At 31.8% G+C, this 15,432-nt stretch overlaps 1 protein-coding gene across 1 annotated transcript; it reads right to left on the reverse strand.

The window, feature by feature from the left end:
* Window positions 1–9,406: 9,406 nt before the first annotated feature.
* LOC146914662 (uncharacterized) lies at window positions 9,407–10,592 on the reverse strand. The gene has a single exon (XM_085717452.1). It carries the CDS (start codon window positions 10,590–10,592, stop codon window positions 9,501–9,503), a length of 1,092 nt encoding a protein of 363 aa, XP_085573578.1. The 3' UTR covers window positions 9,407–9,500.
* Window positions 10,593–15,432: the final 4,840 nt, after the last annotated feature.

Raw genomic sequence — 15,432 nt, forward strand, 5'->3', positions numbered from 1 at the left:
GGTCTAAGTCGAAAGCTATGGTCAGTAGTCATTCGATCTCACAAAATCATGTTTATATTTGATCAGGATATAAAAAGCATTAAGAACAATTGAATTGAATAAAGACTAGAAATTCATTAATAAACAATAGAGTTTCACAGCAACATATGATCAATTAGGGTTACATAGGTTCATCTTCGACCTAATCTCTAAGAGATTTAGCTACTCATAATTGAGTTTACAAATAGCATAATCAATGAAAGAATTATAACATACATAAACTGGGTTAGAGATGATGAAATCCTCTCCGCTGCAGCCTTCTGGGTGTTAAAATCGCACTTTAGCTCTCCAAAATCGTAATCCCCTTTGTTTGAGACTGACTTCAGCTTAAATAGGCAAGTTCTGATCGCCCAAAATCGTACCACGATGGCACAAATCGTACCACGATTGGTACTTTGAACCCTAATTTCCTTTTCAGCCCTTCTTGAAATCGTATCACGATTGGCTGGATCGTATTGCGATCCAGCACCTTCAAAAACATGCTCTCTGACTTCAAGAAATCGTATTGCGATGCTGAAAATCGCAATACGATTGGCAGCTTCCAGATCTTCCAAATTTGTTGCTTTTATCATCTCCTGGGCACTTAATGTTGCTTAGAACTCTATCAAAATGTCAAAATAAGTCCTAAAAATTACGTAATGACAGCATGTCATCACCTTCCTTGGACCGTCAACTTTCACTCTGTTTTCACTTTTCAGTGTCGATTGGTACCTCAAATTTTCTCTCTAATATGGATGTTAATTTTCAGTTTTTCAACTTCGTTATTTTTTTTTTGTTCCTCTGTTATTTTTTACTTCTAGCTGTGTCTTTACAGTGAAACTTAATCATTGAGGCATATTTTTTTAACTTTAACTTCATTCACCGGCCTCCATCCATGACCGCCGCTCTGTATTTGTCCCCAGCCACCATGTCCGACAACCCATCATCACAACGGCTCAAGCACAACCAGTGGCCATACCAGACATAGATAGTACATCAGATGATTCCGAGTACAAACAGAAACCAAATGGTTGTGGTGAAATATCTTGTTGTTTTAATTTAAGTGTTGAGCGGTGAGACCAACAATATTATCAGATTAAATAAAATAAAATAAAAATATGATAACTGGTTGCACCGGTAAACAAGTAATGAGTTTAAGAGAATTGGCGATGTGGCATTACAACATCGCGTGTGTTATAAAGCGAGTGACTAAGCGTTTGTAATTAGCATTTCCCATCTTCAATAATTATATTTTGCGCACAAACTAAAACTAAAACAAAAACAAGAGACAATACAATATTTGGTTATGCCGTAATGATAAGGTAACTCGATGGTTAGGGAAGGAGCATCATCTTCTAGAACTTTGGCAAAACCAACCTCGATAATGTGAAATGGGAAGCATATAAACTTGAAACTGCAACACATGACCTTGCACAAATACGTATAAGTCATCAAGAAATCCTTTTACAAGAACATGAAATCTTGTAGGTTGAAATTACTAGACCTGCAGCTGTGCTAAAGGATTCTGCACTAAAAGAGGGATTCTGAACCCGCCTTGGTTCTTATTGATTCTGCACTAAAATATGAACATTTACCTTCCAGGTTAATTCATTATATCATGATAAAACACAGGTTTCTGAGACATTTAGAGCTATACTCAAATCAAATAGGAGGCGACGGTTTTAATTCCTTCTCAGCAGTGGCAGAAACAATTTGAAAATAAGTACAACTCAACATTTTATGTCTTTCTTTGGACTTAGAAATCACAAGTCAACAATGTATTTGAAAGTAAAGGAGCCATACACAGATCTGAATATGTATTTAAAAAACACAGAACAAATTGGAAGGTACCTAAATGAACAAGATCTAAAATTTGGACTTAACAAAAAAAATTGATAAATTATGTTTAAAGTAGAAAATCATAGCATGAAAACCCTGAAGAGTGAGAGGGATTCAAATCATTTCATTAAAAAACAAATATCAACCAAAATTAAGTAATGGCCTCTAAGAAAATTCCATTACGAAACACAAATATCAACGAAAAACTATCCTTGGGTTTCACGGACACTTTTGATTGAAGGTGTATCCTGGCGTCCAACACATGTCATGCCTGAGACCGACATGACACCGTCACTTGTAATTACATTGAATTATGTCATTTTCTCAATTTTATCGGGGTTGACATGTTTGTGTCAGTGTCGTGTCCGGTGTCTGTGTCCGTGCTTCATAACCAGCCTAGTTTTTAAGTTTCAAAATCAAGTTAAAAGGAACTGAAAATTGGGTTAGCTCTATAAAAACTAAAACGATTCAGACTAAACCTTTAATGATGTAATGAAGTAACTAATGACATAAGTATCTATAACTTGCCATTGTATTTTCTTTAGATATTTCTAATGGCAACATCTTTTAACTTTTTAATGCCAACATATATATTCCAGCACAATCAAGCAACTCTGACAACATATACTGCTTGGAACAATTATCACATTCAATGCAATAGAGCATATTAAAATTAAAAGCATCCAAAGTCCAAACAGAATTTTACTAGAATACATCAATACTAATGACCATCATCCTCATTAATTTTACTAGAAAACTAAATGTTCTTCAAACTAAATGGTTGCATTTCATAGGAGTAGAAGTTTACATGCTGGAGAAATCCTTGGACAAGAAGATAATTCTTCTATAATTTGACTCCTTCCCAAAAGCATTTCATTTGTGGACCTAGTAGTAACGTCGATTGTCATATCTTGTAAAAGCCTCGCATTCTGCAAAATATACTTTGCAAATCGAAGATTATTTGCTGAGCCTTCAAATTTTAAAATTGTACATGATCTGAGGTGAGACGAAACACATTCAAGAACCGAATTTGGCCATTTCCATTCCTTGGATGAGCTGTACCTCCCCTGTCAAAGGGATGAAAAGCAACATTTATCAAAATATATTTAAAACAGAACAAGCAAACAGATATATTACGCAACAAACCTTACTAATAAAAAGAATTTGAAGCTTGGGACAATGTTGGAGCAATTGTACTATGCCATCCCAGCCAGGAAATAAGCAATCAAACTGTAGGTTAATGTGAATTAAGTTTGGAAACACTGTAAAGCTTTTAATAATAATCTTTTCTGCGTCGTATACGCATAGAAACTCAACATTTTTAACTACATTATAAGGAACATCTACTGCACCGATTTCAGCTCTAACGAACCTAGCCAGGGACATGGAATTAAACTTTTCTAATGCATTGTTTTCGTAAAGTTCGTTATATACAATACGATAAGTCCTCAAATATTCTAGGTTAGGAGAAGCATTAAGAAGTTGTTGGAGAATGTTCTGATTTTTAAAATGAACAAATCTCAAGCGTAGGGTTTTGAGCGACGGAAGATCACCACACAAATTTTCAGCTTCAACCCGTAACCATCTAAGATTGAGAACAACTAGGGTTTGACATGTGAAAATTGTGTCATTCGAGATGCGGGCAACCATGGAGAGATGAAATTCCTCAACACAACGTCGTTTAGCGGCTTCTACCCATGCATCCAAGTCGTTGGAATCAGAATAACTAAATATAGAACGACATTTGAGGCTAAATATTTTGATGAATTGGTTTGACAAACGAGGAGAGAGCATGAATGTATCTATAAAATCACAGAAACGATTGTAGGCGGCGGAGTCATGCACGGTGTTATAGCCGAAGTCGAAGCGAAGAATGGCCAGTGAGTGACAAAGTGGGGTCCACCGCTTCGAAAGAAGGGTGGTAGTGAAAGCGATATTGATGGGAAGAAAAGAGAGTATGTGACATAATAATTCATCAGATAAGTCACTGATTCTATCCATCTTCTTTGAGTCTTCCATCGTTGAGAGAGAGAGAAGTGCTAAAATAGGGTTTGCGATGCGTTGCAGTGATAACCTTTTTTTTTTTTTTACGTTCTTTTATTTTATTTTATATTAACACCGACAAAGGATACAGCCAATAAACTTTTAGTTACACCCATATTGACGAAAATACCCTTATTTTTTTTTTAAATTTTCAACGATAACCTTAGACCTAATTTCTTTTGATTGAGCTTATAGCGGTGCAATACAATCAACTCTCTTGAGTTCTTTCAAAAAAATAAAAAATCAATTTTCTGAACCTTTGTTTAAAGAAAAAAATATAGCTGTGCAATAAATTAATAAAAAAGAAAAAAGTTTTAATAAGCTTTTAACAGTTACCGTTCCTTCAAAAAAAAAAACAGTTACCGTGGAATGTTTGAAACAAAAAAAAAAAATTATGCTTCGTTGTTTGAATTAATTGTGAATTCAATTTAATCAACTATACGTGATCATAAAAAATTACTCCCTCCGTTTCAAAATGAGTGTCGCTTTAGCCAAAAAAAATTGTTTAAAAATGAGGGTCGCTTTCAGTTTCCAATGCAATAATAACTTTTTCTTTTCAATTGCACCCTCCAATTAATACTCTGCACACTACTTCCAAAGTATTACTTTTAAAACTAACCAATAGTTAATAAGGATAATTTGGTAAAATAATCATTCTCTTTCTCTTAATCATTGCATTTCTTAATATGTGTGAACACCTAAAACGACACTCATTTTGAAACGGAGGGAGTATTTAATTTAATCAATTATACGTGATCATAAAAAAGTAGGTAATGTTGAATTGCTGAAACGCTAAAAACCACTTAAAGGTGAAAATCACTTTATTGGGAGACCTTTTCCTTTGATTTCACATCTTTCATCAACCTTGATCCCCATTCATGGATGTTTGTGAGAGATATGAAAGATATAGGTAAAAGCTAAAAAAAATATATATATGAACTTTTAAAGAAATTTTAATTAAATTTGGGTGTAACCGGATATTTATGAACTTTTAGGTTAGTTCACTCGGGATATTTCAGATTGATCAGTCATCAACCATATTTATTTTATATTTCATCAACTGTGAATTTCATGATTAATTCAGACACAATTATACCATCACTAGTATATGGAATGGAAGTATATTTATAAGAAACAAACTCTTCATCACCTTTGTAATATCTGCTGCTTAACTTGTTCAACTTCTCATAAGCTCGTGTTTTTGTTAATGTGAATTAATTCCATTTGTTCACTTGTTTGTAATTTATTGTTGGTTTTTGTTAGTTAATAAAGCATCAAATTTAGATTGGGGAATTCAACCCAAGTGGATTAGCTTTCAAATGATCAGCATTTTCTCTATTCTTTCTCTATTCTGCCATGCATTTGATTGAATGTGTGAGGAAGATGAGTATCTTCTGCCATGCATTTTATTGAATAGTGTTTGTTTTATGATTAGGAAAACTAGCAGCATGTGCCATTCCAGCAAAGATAGGAATTATATCAGATAGTTGTGACATAAGAACGAACAGTGAACGATATATATCCAATCATTTGCTGCCACGTCTTTTTTTATATAAATATTTTTTTTTAATGAACGCCAAATACTACATGTATGTTTGATTTTGTTGGATAACAAACTTGATTTGGTCCATTGGACTAATCAAGTGTTAGGCCCAATTAGCTAATAAGTGATGTAGCCCATAGAAAGTTCTAGAGTCATGTAGAACTAAATTGGTAGGAATATCATTAAGTGTAGTTGATAGAAGAGTGTAGAACTCTCATGAGAGAAGTGTGTAGAACACTCTCTTGAAGTGTGTAGAATGTTATCCTAGGATGTGTCTAGAACTCTCCCTTGGAGCCTATAAAAAGAGGAGAGTTTGTCATTTGTAAATCAATCAAGAAAACAAGAATCAAAGTATCCTCTCCAAGTAATAGAAATAGTTCCTCTCTCAAATATTCTCTCCACCTAAATTCCTCACAAAGTTCTCACTATAATCTTCTCCTATTTTCCAACAGATTTCAACAGGCGCATAATTGATTTTGACGTTTTTTAATGTTCACAACTATAACTGATTTTCCTTTAGAATTGATTATAAGTTGAAGTTAGACTTTGGAGCATTTGTCACTATTGATTGTTAGCCTTGGATGTATTTTTTAACTCACTTTTACATGAATGTATTCAACCATAATTTTAATTTTTTTTTTACATTCAAATCAATTTTTATCACCGCAAAAGTTGCTACGTATTACTGGCAAGGAATCGCCACCGTGAATTCACAGGTTGCCTTTCCACTGTTATATTCGCTGCTGTCAGGTTACAAATCAATGCTTCGCCTGAAGCCATAGCAAAATTTATCAACTGATTTCATTTCAAAAGTGTATTTGCTTCAGAGAATATACATTCTAACCCACTTAAAACTAAAATCAATTTTACAAGACCAATCCATTAATAATTAATTTTTGTCACCACAAAACCAAACATACACCAAGTAAACAATCTTAAAAACTGCTAAGGGTCAAAACCATAGAAAGAATTTCATGAACCTGAATAAGTAGGCCAAAGGTCCTATATCTTGCTGAGAAGGTGAACTCAACAACAAACTCTTCCCACCCAAAATAGTTGGAATAACAACACATTGTATCTCACTTGCTACAAACTCACCATAACCTCAGGCAACTCAACACATTATACTAGATGTGTGTTTCTTGTGGCTGAAGATGAAGACGAAGATGAAGTACATTTTACACAATTTCTAGGGCTGTTAGAGCGGTGAAAGTGGCCTCCCAATTATATGGTCGTATGACGTATCACTCTATGTAGCTATTTTTAAAAATAAAGTCATAAAATTTATTTTAAAATTAATTGTGATTTTATTTTTTTATTTATTCTATTAATGGGCTCTTTTGACTAACGTTACAGTAAGTGCACTTGGTCAATCCTAATAACTAGGAATTATTCGTTGATCGATCCTCATTACTAGCAATTAGTTTTGTCACGTTCAAATAAGTTACCAATGGACTGCATATATAAGGGTCACACAAGTTCTTCTTGTATATACACTTGCATCCATTTATGATTTATGATATTATAAACATTTGTGTAATTCATAAAGAAATTAAGTTCCCATCCAAAAAGAGAGTAATACTCTTACATGCCTCAATCAAAATCAATAAGTTTACTTATTCTTTATTGTATTACATTTAGAGTTGTATTAGTTTCCTAGTATTTCTTTTTGTTGATTACTTTATAATAAATCTATATCTAATTTTCCAACACACTCAGCTCAAAAAACTAAAGATAAAATTTTGTGACTTCAATTTTTTATATGATGGAGTCATACTATAATCCTCATTAAAAAATAATTTTTGGCTTGGATTTCTTTTCTTGTTTACTTATTTTTAATCCTTTAACTGATCTTTTTGTTTTTTCTAATTTTCATTCGATAGATCCGGACATTAATCAGATCCGGACATTAATCGTAATCCTAACACTCATAAATCTCCATAAAACAACCACTAACATTTTTCCCAGCTTTCATATCCCTAACATCAAATGTAACAATGACAATAAAATTGTAAAAATGTAAGCTTCAACGTTTTCATATCATGATTGTGTTATTATTAAAAGCTGCTATAACTTGGGCTCCCACCATTCATGTGTCCGTTGGGTAGCCGGCACATGAATGGAGTGAGCGCAAGTAATAGTGGCATTTAAAAACAACATAGTTATGATTGAAAACATTGAAGCTTAACTCATATAGTTTTATTGTTCCTTGTCCTTTGATGTTTGAGATGTAAAAATTGATGAATATGTTAGTGACGGTTTTATGCGAATTTTTTCTACAGTTAATGTTTCGGTTAATGTTGTCACTATTGATGGATGATATAATTGTTGGGTATGATTTTAATCATCCGAATTTGAATTTTAAAGGGAGGCATAGCTCAAATGCCTTTACAACTTTTTTAATTTTATTAGGTCATATCTCTAAGTTGCTAGATTAATATGGAACTAGTATTATAATCAAACTTCATTCAATTTTTGTATTTCATGATTTCACCATTCTTTCTATTTCATTAATTATTTCAAAATTTTACCATATAGCAAGGAGGGGAACCTGTTGGATTTCAGCAAGTTGGATAAACCTTATGCATCAGTTCAAATTTCCCAAAAAAAAAAAAAAATCATCTCATCACTGTTGTTATTAATTTATTATTATTTGATTGCATGTATTATTCACGATGATTATATTCATAAACTTGAGTTGCAGATTCGCGAATTAGCTTACTGAAACTTGAGTTGCAGATTTTATCCCCTAACATAAGATAATATGATTAAGCGACTATCATGTAATTGTTTCTTATGTATAAACTATTTTGAAAACAAAAGATAAAATAAAGTGAAATTGTTTTCATAGAAATTATAAGCTGTTTAATAAGCTATTCTAGCATGTCTACGGAAATAAATTGAAATTAGGTTATATATCGACATGGCATAAGTTGTTTTGGTTTGTGCTTCAGAGGAGAAAGTTGAACAGGTAACTCTATCATTATCTTGTCTGATTAGTCTTGTAGTGTATGCAACTTGAAAATAGCTACACCGGCTGCTTTAACCGATCAAGCGATCGGAGTAGCTGCGGCTTCAGCTCCCGTTAACGGGGTTCCAACTTTCGGAATGTTTATTTGTTTTTTCCCTTTGTTTTTATTATTATATTTTCTTTATTTCTTTAGTTTAATTAGTTTTCCCTTTAAGGGTTTCGCAAGATCAAACTAATTTCACACTTGTATCAAAATTGGATCATAGCTAGAAATATAGATGTCTCATAGCCATCTGCATTATAAATAAAGTTGTGCTTTCATGTAAAATTCATATAATGACAATAAAAATGTATGTAGTTTTAAAAATATTGGTTCAGGCATAGATAGGAAAACTTAGTCCAAAATCTATAAATATAAACAACAATGCTAATCAAAACCAAATCAACCCACACCGTGAAAATTTACTAGTTCTTCTATATGTTACATAAATATGGTGTTACCCCTTTTAATACAATGATTATAATTACCCCCAAATTAATACACAGATGTATAATTAAGATTATTATATATCCATTTGAACACATTTAACCATGGCTATGTCAAACACTATATGTTCTTTACAATTAGTTGCTTCAACTAGACTAAGAATAACACAATCACTTCATTTCATAAATCAGAACAGTTTAATAAAATCAAGTGCTTCACACAAACTTAAAATGCAAATCAGGGTCGAACAACTTCTATAAGGTGATATGAATGCTCCTAGTTTCAGTCCAAGAAGAGGTATAGTATAGAACAAGGATTAAATACAAATACAGATTGACAATAAGGTGATATGAATGCAATTGCCCAAATAAGACACCAACTTATGAGACCTTATTGGCAAATATAAATTGTTGTTCCTTCCAAATACAACAGATTGTCCATACGATGATGTGAATGCAATTGCCGGCCATATTGTCTTTAAGACCTTTGTTGTTTCTCAGAAAGCAATCTTAGCAAGAAGCATAAAAGGATAGAATACTTTGTCAATGTTGACAATAAATGGATCAATAATTAAAATACCTAACGTAAAGATGAACCGATCAATCCCATTGAAATTGTGGTAGAACCCAAAGATGTGACATCCGGTTGAAGGAAATTGGTAAAGATTGACTACGGAAACTTCCATCCTTCGCATTATGGATTTGTAACTCTAAATCATCTCCGTCGCCATCATAAATAAAATAAATTGAATCCTTTTCAAACTTGGAGAAACAAGAGGCTGGCACAGAAATTGAATCGCCGATTCCAACAAATAAAATGTTGTTTTCCAAACTGTCAAGTATGTTGAAATGTTTAACTTTTCCACTCATAGCATCCAGTTCCAATTTGTAAACGTAGAGTTTGCATAAACGCTTGCGAGGATCAATTAAACATCTTTTCACCATCCATAGGTCTCCGGTCAATGATTTCACAAAATAACCATGCCCTTCATAATGATATTGTTCTGGAAAAAAATTCTGAGTACTAGCCATCTCATAACAGGCAGAATTGTTGAACCCGAAGCTTAAAATGGTGTCTCCGTTGCCAACAGCAAATATCAGACCTTTATAAAATACAACATCAGTGACATAAAATCCATATCTGTTTACACGAATCCAAGATGATTGACTTGCTCTTTTGAAAGCGAGAGAACCACAATTGTAAATCGCTGCAACCACGTAATTACTCGGGCTTGTAATCGGGTCATCAGACAAGGTAACCTTGCAAACAGATTGGAGAGGTGGCAGACTAATGGGAGCTACACTATACTTAAAAGGATTCGCTAGTGTTATGGCTTTGTTGTCATCCACCAATGCAAGCCAACCATGGCTAACGCCCAAACACACCGTCATTTCATTGATGGAAGGATGGGATAATTGAATAGGGTACTCTTTCTCACTAAGAATACTATACAAAGATCTTTTCTTCGTCTGTGATATTGTACGTATATGAGAATTATTGTATGAGAGGATCATCAACATAGGAGGGACATTAATCCTAAATTGATGATTTTTATGGTTAAGATGATTTGCAACTAATAGCCAAGTCTTGCACACCACACGAAACCTAACATGATCTATGTGTTCTTCCAACTTCTCAAGAACCAAACTAAGAGGTAGACCTTCTAAATTTGCCCAATCTGCCTTCCTCATTGCCTATCATAATAAATAAATATTATGGATTTGTTAGAAATAAATGATACCATCTACAACATGCTGAGCAACATAGATTATAGAAATAACTTATACAAAAGTGCTTATCATAATAAGCAGTAATGCTATAAGGTGCAAATGAAGTTGTTTAATCCAAACAAGCCATATTGCCATATTAAAGTAAACTGTGTATTTGTATGAGAGTCTTTTTGAGAGAGCCTATGGAAACAAGCTTATGGCATGTCCATAAGCTCTAGAAAAATAGCTTATGCAAACAAGTTATAACTTACATAGAAACAATTTGACTTTATTTTATCTTTCGTTATAAAAATAGCTTTTACATAAGTGTTTATGCCATAAGTGTTTAATTATTCTGTTTATCCATATAGGGGCCTTGCTAATTGCTATTACTGAAAAACAGACAAATTCAAAAAAGAGCAGAAACAATATGCAATTAAGAGAAAGAAGAAGGAAAAAAAAATATATAAACTTTATGATAATGGATGCAATACAGAAAAATAAAAATCCAACCAATTTGTGGATAACGGAAGAAACCTGAATTGTTGAGAAACCTTTTGATCGTTGATGCATAAAAGGTTTTACTCTTCGATGAGCTTTTATTTGTTGTTTTAGGGTTTAATCAATTGGGTTTGGGCTTTGATTTTTTCTTTTCTTTTATTTATTATTTAAAAAGTTAACAAATTTATACTTATTTTTTTATTATCTCAATTACACTCTTAAATAACTTTTTTATGATAAAGATCTTTGTTGGTGTCATTAAAAAAATAACAATGTAGATTATATTTTTAGTCTAAAATTATTTGAAGAATGCTGGCAACACACACTTTCAATACACTCTCTTTGATGAGTTATGATTGGTGAACACCCTTTGTTTCAATCCACCCTTTATACCACTCTTGATGTGGCATCATTTGCATTGCTGGAAATTGATTTATTTTAATTTAAAAATAAACAAAAACAAAATTAAAAATGGAAAATTAAATAAGCCCCACCCTTTATTTCAATCCACCCTTTATACCACTCTTGATGTGGCATCATTTGCATTGCCGGAAATTGATTTTATTTGCATTTAGTCCATTTAGGATATGGATGCAAGACATGTGCAAAAAAAACTTTCACGGGTTGAGATTTAAAATTAAAACAACAATTATTTGTTTAATTAAAAAATAACAAATCATGGAACATCTCTCTTCCTCCCCATCAGAGTCTCTCTTCTTGCCCGTCAATCTGTCGAATTAATGAGTCCCTTGTTTTTTATGTATCATTGACATTTTTTACAAGGACATATATTTTTCTTTTTTATGTAAATTTATAAATAATAAAATGCATCACTTGCATGGTTTTTTTATATTAGATTGTAATTTATAAATAATAACTACTCTTATTAGTTTTGTCATAAAACAAAAAAAAAACTACTATTATTAGTATTAGTAGCGGGAAGATGAGCACGTCAAAAAGGGTAATGATAATTTTCATTGCTCTAACATTAGCCCAACTCTTATCAGCCAGCAAAATCATATCATATGTGCTACTATCCACTTTGTACCTAGAAAACAAACCAGCTGAAGCACTTAAGTTGTTGTCGTTGATACACACTCTATAGCCTATTTTCTCCATAACACATGAAAATTCATTTCTACCATACTCCGTAACCTTGAAAAATTCATATTTACCATAACTTCTAGATAATACCTATCCACAGAGTCATAAACCTTCTCAAAATCTACCTTCATGACATGTTGTCTTACTTTATTTTCAGGGCGTTTTTTAGTCACTTTAATTGTGATTTAAGTCAATAAAGAGGGGGTTTGGAGAAGTTTCTCATGGTTTAAAGGGGCATTATGTATTACTTTTATATTGAGTAATGTAAATTATGTTTCTTCCCTAAACCAACCAATTCATAGGACCGAGGACAAGGAATAAATATGAAATCCAACCAAAGTAGAAAATACATTAAAGAACCGTCACTCTTGTTTATTTATTTGGAGTGATTTATATCTATCATAATAACGATCATCATGACAATAAAGTGTTACAAACAATTAGCACATTCTAGAGGATCAATATGAAAGTTAGCCATGAGTTTGACATAATATAAACAAAGCTTACTGTTATTGTTATGAACATACACATGCTCTTGAAAAATCAAAATCTATTTGGAAGTCCAAAATATCAATTTGTTAAACTAATTAGAAATATTAACTTAGTTGTTTCTTTGAGTAGCATAATATTGTTCTTCAGAGTATCAGTCCATAAAGGGCTCCTTTCGAGCATACACCTTGCAATATATATATAACAGAAGCAACAATGTTGTTTTGGGAACTCATAATGATTTTTTCTCAATGTAAGAAAAGAAAGATCACTTATTTGATTCATGTTCCATGTAAATCTCAAAATTTTCATCTTTGGATATAGCTTCTATATGTCAATCATTCTGAAAGAAGCAACATAATTGATGAAATAGAAGTCGACATTTAGATATAGTTTCCTCAGATAGGGTAACCTACAAATCAAGGGATGTAAAAAAGTAAACATGAAAAATCGTTTCCGTATATGCGTACCTTTCAGGTTAATTTATTATCTCATGATAAAACATTGAGACATTTAGAGCCATACTCAAATCAGATATGATACGTAGGTTTGAATTCATTCTCAGCAGTGGCAGAAACTGTTTGAATTCATTTCAACAAGGTGCACCCAATACAATGAGATCCTTTAAGGACATTAAGGGTGTGTTTGGTTGTGAGAACAGAATGAGAAGAGAGAAATAGGTGAGAGAGAGTATGAGAAGAGAGAAATAGATGAGAAATAGAGTAGATTTGATGGCTTGTTTGGTATAAGAGAAAGAAGAGAGAAATAGAAGAGAAAGAGATGCTACAATTTTTTTAAAAGACAAAAATATCCATAAATAAAAACAACATATAATTTATGGTTAATTTTTTTTGTACATATTAAATTAATTTATTAGTCAATTTAATTTAATCTATTAGCTAACTATTGTTTACACTAAAAAAAAACTATTATTTTTATATTAGCTCAACGTAGATATCTATATAAAAAAGGAGCATTTGGTTTTTCACTTTTAATTAAATATCCAATAACAATTACTATTATTTCAACACCACAACGTAATTTAAGGTAATTAATTAAATGTATCATTTTGTATACTTTTTTTTTTGAAGGAATCATTTTGTATACTTATTAATTGTTTTACTTATTTTATGTTTCGTTTGCGTTGAATCCACTATTACAATAATTTTGTATATTTTTTCAAAAAAATGATTTTTATACAATAATTTTGTATATTTTTTCAAAAAAATGATTTTGTATTTTTAGTACATTAATTAACTCACTATTCCGGATTAAATTAATTTATCAGCCAATTACTATTCTTTCCGCTAAAATAAAATACTATTATTTTCATTTAGCTCAACATAGATATCTTTAAAAGTCATTTGGATTTTCTCTATTAATTAAATATTCAATAACAATTACTACTCTTATACTCATACCACAAAGCTTTCTCTAATATACATCGTCTAAGCAGTATATGGAGACAACGGAAATAGTAGTGCCCAGGAATGGAACAGCAAAATTGAACAGTAAAATTAAGAGCAAAAATGAGAATATAACATTTCAATACAAGGACAAAAATGGAACAGCAAAATTAGGAGCCTTCTCTCTCCCCTTTCTTCCCTATTGTGCGGAGAAATCAAAAAGTGGTAGGTCCCACTATTTTTTAATCTCTCTTTCGTGTTTCTCTTCATTCCAAAATAGAGAAAGTTGTTCTCTCTTCTCTCTTTCTCTCTTCTCTCTTTCTCTCTTCCTTATTTCTCTTCAACCAAACAGACTGTAAAGGATAAAAGATGGTCAACTGCTGCAACTCAATTCGAGTCATCAGGAGGCCCGTGATTTAGAGTATGTAGTTTTTGTCTCATCGCAATGATAACTTCGTTTCTTCTCTCGTCTCAACTGCACTTCTCAATGTGTAATTTTCTTGACATATATACACTTTTGCTGAAGCAATAATTGGTTTCAATGTCAGCGTGGACAACAAGTGGACTCGTGATCATACTCAAAATCATGTGTTGCATTATCATCTAGCAAGAGTTTTAGAGCAACATTGATCTTCTGCATCTCAGCTTGGAGTTCCTGCAAATGTTTATCGCCGGCCACAAAGTGTACAGAAAGTAAATGCAATTAATATATATGAAACTAAATCCACTCCATAAAAAGTACTAGAAATAAAAAATGCAGTATTTGTGAATGGAAACTTTTGTAAAGACAAATGGTTTGTTTAAATCAAATCCGCCTATTTCAGAAAAAGTTCTTACCAAAGCTTTTCGAGTGGATTAGAGCATAATTGATTATCTTCAAAAGCAGTCTTGGTATGACAATAACTAGTTTGAAAACATGATTCGTCATTTTGAAATTACTTCAATATATGCTTAATTAATTAATGTTCTCAATTAATTAATACTTTTGAAGAGCTTCGGCCAAAGAGATACTGATTTGCAACTTATCAATGAAAACTAACTAAAATATCACAAAAATGTTTTTGAAATTCCATTTTTCTTTTTTTGAAGGGAATCTTTCTCAAGTTTTTGAATATTTCAAAATAAAATAAAAACAAACCTTATTGATAATTATTTTTCTTACAAATATTTACCTAAAACTAAAATAGAAAAATATTTTTAAAACTTTTAGGATATAAACAAAACAAATAAAACAAAGATATAAGTAAAAAAATGCATCTTTAGTCTCATTAATTTTTTTTTTTTTGAAGTATTTAGTCTCATTATATTATATTATTATTATT

Source organism: Medicago sativa, chromosome 6 (genome assembly GCF_051527215.1).
Source record: "Medicago sativa cultivar Bolivia chromosome 6, Bolivia_mono, whole genome shotgun sequence".
In the NCBI taxonomy this organism is placed as follows: Eukaryota; Viridiplantae; Streptophyta; class Magnoliopsida; order Fabales; family Fabaceae; genus Medicago; species Medicago sativa.